This window comes from Ailuropoda melanoleuca, chromosome 14, assembly GCF_002007445.2.
Source record: "Ailuropoda melanoleuca isolate Jingjing chromosome 14, ASM200744v2, whole genome shotgun sequence".
NCBI classification, from domain to species: Eukaryota; Metazoa; Chordata; class Mammalia; order Carnivora; family Ursidae; genus Ailuropoda; species Ailuropoda melanoleuca.
In genome coordinates this window covers 57,853,160-57,859,451 of record NC_048231.1, presented here as the reverse complement: position 1 = coordinate 57,859,451, position 6,292 = coordinate 57,853,160, and the positions used below count along the sequence as shown (strand labels likewise).

The following is a 6,292-nucleotide window of genomic DNA, read 5'->3' as shown; positions in this document are numbered from 1 at the left end:
GCAATCCACAGAAACCGTGAGATAGCAAACGTTTACTGTTTTAAGTTGCCAACTTTTAGGGTAATTTGTTATATAGCAATCAATAACTAACATGAATAAATTCAGAATTTTCGATTACCTTGTAGTATTGTAAAATTCTTGATAAGCTGACCGTGCTTGGAGTCTACCAGCTTCATTTCCTCCATAATCACTGATAAGTTGGCAACTTCAGTGTCTAACCTTGACCTCATCATATCTTGTTGCATCCTGAGAGAAACAGAATCCAAGCGGATGTTGGCCAGTGTGTTATTCAAGAAGGTCAGATCATCTGTGTGTTTGGTCAGTGTGTCCGTGCACGTGGTCCTGACTTCATTCAGATTGCTGGTCAGCGTCCGCAGGTAGTGGGCGGTGTAACTGATGTTGCTAATGATGTTCACGATATCCGTCTCAAAGAGCTGGAAGCGCTCCTCCAACTGGCTGAACTTGATGGCCGTTCTGTTCTCCGCATCCTTGTGTACGTCCTGCAGGTCTTTCAGGTTCTGCTCGTTGGCTTGGGAGGCGGTGGTGATGTTGTCCATCTGACCTGTGAATGAGTTGAGCTGGCTGTTCATATCCTCCAGGGTGTCGTTGTTAGCTTTGGCCAAGGCAGAGTTATTGGCAGCCAGCGTCTGTAAGCTCTGCACTTTCTCCTTCAGCCAATCAGTGTCCTTCTTGGCCTGAAGGAAAACCTGCTGCAGATTTTGGAAGTCGTTCTTGATTCGCTGGATAGCCTGGCTCGTGTCATCCACAGACCGCTGCAGATTAGTGATGAGGTTCCTCTGCTGCACCTGGGTCAGGTTCAGGTTGTTGAGGTTCATAATGACCACGTTGTGAGAGTACATTTGGCTCTGCAGGTTGCCCTGCAGCACGCTGGTGTCTTGCTGCAGATTCGTGACATAGCCATTATACGCCTGGAGGGTTTTGTTTACAGTGGTGATGAGGAAAGAGTTATTCTCCAAAGTTTCTTTCAGTTGACTCTGCCTGTCCACCAGTGCCTCCCCACTGGCCTGTAACTTCTCCAGAGTATCTTTGTTCTTGCTGGTCTTCTCTGTAATCTCACGAAGCTGTTGACGGAGATCCAGTATGTCTGATCTGAACGTCGAGAGCTCTGAGTTGGTGCTCATAGCTTTCTTCCCAGTTTGGTCCCCTGGAATAAGACAGATTCATTACTTGGGTTGGTGGTATGGAGAAATGTTCAGGTGAGGTCAAAGATCCCAAAGAGACGTAACTGGTATGCACTGTATGTCAGATATAAAATCTGTGGTATACGCACAGTGCTCTGCATTGGTAAAACCCAGACATCTACTGAAACTGGGTCCTGGGAAATTGGGAAGGGTGCTAACTTTGTAAGTACTTTTCGCAAAGAGGAGGGGGATTTTACCAGATTCTAGAGCACAGGGCAGGGTGTCAAGAAGGAAATAACCTACTGTTTATTAAATTTACCATTAATTCCTTCCTTAAAAAATGAAAACAAAAATCAAAGGATAGAAATAAGCTGGAATCTTTTAATTTTTTAAATTTCTATAATTCTTCCATGCAGTTTAGAATATTTCAAATAGGAATTTACTGAACATTTTATAAAAGAGCTTTTATTAAAGTGTATTTGTGGTCCTTTTTGATCAGGATTGGTCCTCAGATCTTAATTGGCACACAGAATGATTTTGGGGGGAAGGATTCAACTCCAAAATTGCTCCTTAATGTTAAAATGTAGAAGTCTTTAAATAAGGAGGCAAGACTCAACACACAACACAAAAATTTAACATCCTTCTGGGTGAATGTGAATTGATAGCAGTATCTTTCATATAGCTGTGGTCATTTAATGTAGAATTAGAGGATTCAGTTTCATGGTTCATTCTTGTTGCAGATTACCTAATTTTTTCAGGTCGCTTTCCACTGCTGTAAGCTTGTCATCATAGGTTTGGCGAGAAGTCTCCATGCCACCCGTAACGTTGTCCATTTTTTCTACAACTAAGATTTGAGAATTAAGGATTAGTACACACACCTGCTCACATTTTATTTTTCAGTTTCGACAAAAAACCATTTCATTAGAGAATAAAGGAAACAGATCGAAACAAAAAGAGTATAATGAAATCAAATACAGGGAGAAAAGCCATTCTTCTAGAAAAATAACTTACTTGTACAAAACCCAGAGGTAGTTTACTTGGTTGAGAATTGTACGTTCTTAACTGTTCTTAGGATTCTGTATTGCCTTGGATGTGTTAGACATTGTTTGGAGCTCAGTTTTTATTTTTATGTATTATATGCCCTCAATCTGTATCATTTTCTAAGATAATTTTCATAGATGGAGGTATAACACTGTGATCATTTACAAAATTTTATCACTCATCAGACTCCCTGCCATTCCTGGAAGGTGGTATGCACTCTATCTGGAAGAAAAGTCTGTAGTAAAGAACACCTAGCTTACTTCTATAAACAGTCTTTGTAGAAGGAGGGGAAAGAAAGTCAAGAGTATTTGCCACTCTTTATCATGAGGCCTGAAAACTCTGCCTCTCCTTAGTGATAAGGGAATCTCTACTTTATCATTTCCCAAGAAGATGCCTACATGAGTTTCTAGACAATTACTTATGAAGACTTTTTTTTTTTTTAGCATTTTTTTGATTGTACATGAAAGGGAAAGAGTTAGTGATACAGCGTTAAATAAAAGCTCCTGTTCTTATTTGTTCTTAGAAGGCAGTAATTCTTTATGGTTGTGAATACAAGTTTCTTTGTAAAATATTGCATAGAAGTGACACCTGTGAGATCCAACCTCTAGCAGCTTGAGATCAATCTGTTCTGGTATCAATGGTTTTCNCTTTGTAAAATACTGCATAGAAGTGACACCTGTGAGATCCAACCTCTAGCAGCTTGAGATCAATCTGTTCTGGTATCAATGGTTTTCTGAAAAGAATGACTGTATTTTTTTTTGAAGCATGAATATATTTCGTATATTAATTGTGAGGTAATGAGCCAGTTTATTTTTATTCATCAAGTGTTCCACCCATGCGTGACTGAATGAGAAGATTCTCCTGGCTCCCATCAGGAAGCAGAAGTATGCTCCCATGTGTCTGTGTGACCCAAAGTGAACCCCCGTGGCTCCTACCACCTTCCCTAGAGAAGCTTGTCATGCTCTCCCCCTCAAGCGTCTAGAGTGTGGCTATAAATGAAATGTGTGCACTGCACCAAATGCTCTTTCTCACCCAAGCCCTTCCGTGGGCTCTTCTTTCTACCTAGAATGTTCTTCGCTGGACTCTTCACCAAGTTAAGCCCTATTTGCTCCTGAAGACTCAGCTCATCACTTTCTGTGGGAATCTTTGGTGCGGTGCATCTTGCAGAATTCTTTTGGCAAGAAGTCCTTTCTCTGCCATAGGACTTACTTCACCGTGTGGTCCTGTCTTGGTTACTCTTAGATCCTTTATGGCAGGAGAATTTGCATTCCATTTCATCTGTAGCTCTTAGTGTGTGGCAGTTAGTAGGTGTTCAACACATATTTGTTTATTATGCTGTTGACTTAAATAAATGAGAGTGTGCCCGCTGGCTACAGTGAAAAACTGGCTGAGCCAGAGGTCATGCAAACAGTCATACGAACCACCCCCCACCCCGCCTGGGGAAGACTCAGCACTGGCAAGGAGTACAACATCCAGCGGAATTATGACTGCTTTTTTTTTAAGTGACTATATAGACAAGAGAGGTGTTGTTATAATAATCTAAACCTTAGGATTGTTAGATAGGCATGCACGTTTGTAAATCCCCAGAAACTCTGAAGAACACAATGTCTCATCTGCATTTTAGCAAAGTTAAACTTGAAAAAAAAAATAAAGTATAAAATGTTGATGAGTTAAGATTCAGTGTGGATCCTCAAATCAAAACACATGCCTCAGTCTGTCCTCAAACCACACACAGGATCTTAAGTCCTGCCCCTTTTTTTCCCCGGAAGCCGAAGAAACTTCTAAATATGCTGACAGGCAGTCATTTTCTACCCTCTCTAATTTTCCTTCCATTTTAGTTTTTAAACACACACAACTGTTCATGGACAGAGAATTCAGGTTTGTGTAAAGGGAATAAATACATTTGTTAAAAACAAAACAAAAATCTGTTAGGTTTCTCTTTGGGGCAGCGAGGAAGCTATCTTCCTTGGCCACAAGTTACATGCACTGGGGCGTGTGCGTCTGTGTTTAAAAATAGGATCTGGGTCTAAAGCTGCAAACTTCAGGGCTGCAAAGCTGGCAGCTTGCTGTTGCATAAAAATACTAGGCTGATGGGCATCCAGAACCAACAGTTGCTGTCATAGCACACAGCATTTTCACTGGTTTTTACTCTTATCAGCTCAAGTTGTCAACCAGGAAAACAGTGGCAGAGCCAGCCTCGCTTACCCTAGAAACTCCCGGTCTCTTGATGCAGACCTCAGGTTGTAGATCCCTTTCCCGTGAGGGAGATGAACATGAACCAGAGAGTTCCTAACAGTCTGTTTTCTCACGGGCTCCCCTTTATTAGAAACTGTTTCTTTTTTTCTTTTTTTAAAGATTTTATTTATTTATTTATTTATTTGACAGACAGACAGACAGCGAGAGAGGGAACACAAGCAGGAGGAGTGGGAGAGGAAGAAGCAGGCTCCCAGCAGAGGAGCCTGATATGGGGCTCGATCCCAGGACTCCGGGATCACGCCCTGAGCCGAAGGCAGATGCTTAACGACTGAGCCACCCAGGTGCCCCTAGAAACTGTTTCTTGACAGAGAATTTTTCTTCAGAGTATCACTGGCTTTGGGTATCATACCCAAAGAGTTGTCCCTCTTCGAGTACCCAAAGCCTAGGGTACTCTAGGATAATCCTACTCTAGGATAATCTAATAATATTACCTTTTCTCTAAAAGCATTTTGGTGCCGTCCCTGGGCATTAACCTCCTTCTCCCTTGTCATAATTCCACCCATCCTTCAGGGTCCACTCCAATCTCACCACCCCAACGTGTTAAGCCATCCCTGACGATTGGATTTTATACCACCAATAATAAGACAATAAGCCAATAATAACAGCAGTAACGACAGCCTCTATTTATCAAGTGCCTACTCTCTGAGAGGCGCACTGCACCATCACCGCAGTTAATCCGTAAAACTGCTGTTTTACAGATGAAGGGATTGAGGCTCAGAGATGTTCAGTAACTTGCCCAGAGTTACACAGCTTGTCAATGACTATGTGAATGGCGGGCCAGGAGAGCTAATTCCAAAACTAATGCTTTCTCTATAATTCCACATTGCCTCTTATTTAGTATTTCTTTTTCCTCAATATGATTACCTCCCACAAGAGACAGAGCTTATGGTCTAGGCCCTGAGGACAAGGAACAAGAGCAGGGCAAAGAGCTCCAAAGGTGCTCACGAGTGTCTGTCCCAGACTGCCTGCGGCACTGAGGGGGAAACGCCCCTGCGTCGGTACCTGNAGCGCACTGCACCATCACTGCAGTTAATCCATAAAACTGCTGTTTTACAGATGAAGGGATTGAGGCTCAGAGATGTTCAGTAACTTGCCCAGAGTTACACAGCTTGTCAATGACTATGTGAATGGCGGGCCAGGAGAGCTAATTCCAAAACTAATGCTTTCTCTATAATTCCACATTGCCTCTTATTTAGTATTTCTTTTTCCTCAATATGATTACCTCCCACAAGAGACAGAGCTTATGGTCTAGGCCCTGAGGACAAGGAACAAGAGCGGGGCAAAGAGCTCCAAAGGTGCTCACGAGTGTCTGTCCCAGACTGCCTGCGGCACTGAGGGGGAAACACCCCTGCGTCGGTACCTGGGACCTGCGGGCAGACCAGCTGTGCTCCCCTGGCATGCAATAAAGACATTTCTACCCTGAAGACTATTTCAGTTTTCATTACAAAAATATAGAAGGTCTGGTCGGGTGTTACCCTGGCTTCCAACAGTAGCCCCCCAGCGTGATTTGATGCCCATCTGGAAAGCCTACCGATCCAGCTATCACTGCTCCTTTAGCAGAGCTGAGCAGCAAGATAGACATTCTATGACTAGCAATGTTGAGTGAAAGGAGATTCGTCTTGAGAAAGACTCAGATTTCTTTCTTCTTTATCCTAATTCCCTAAAGATGGATCCCCCTGTTGGGCAGGACAGCGGAGTACGATTTTCCTGTTCAGGGAACGTTCTGGAGAAAACATGACCCACTGAACAGAGGATAAAGAGCCCAAGGCAGAGAATGCCCCGAGCTGGAACTGTCCAAGGACATGGTTTCTGTAAAGCAGCTGACGAGCGTCAGGGTCGCAGCCACTGGACAG

The 6,292-nt window shown here is 43.0% G+C and overlaps 1 protein-coding gene across 1 annotated transcript in view; it reads right to left on the bottom strand.

Moving 5' to 3' along the window:
- Positions 1-6,292, bottom strand: part of COLEC12 (collectin subfamily member 12) — a 184,251-nt gene that overhangs the window by 29,618 nt on the left and 148,341 nt on the right. Inside the window, exons 4-5 of the mRNA XM_011229153.3 lie at positions 1,888-1,986; positions 119-1,165 (exon numbers count right to left, since the gene is read on the bottom strand). Coding sequence (XP_011227455.2) covers positions 119-1,165; positions 1,888-1,986 — 1,146 coding nt within the window. The remainder of the gene's footprint in view (positions 1-118; positions 1,166-1,887; positions 1,987-6,292) is intronic.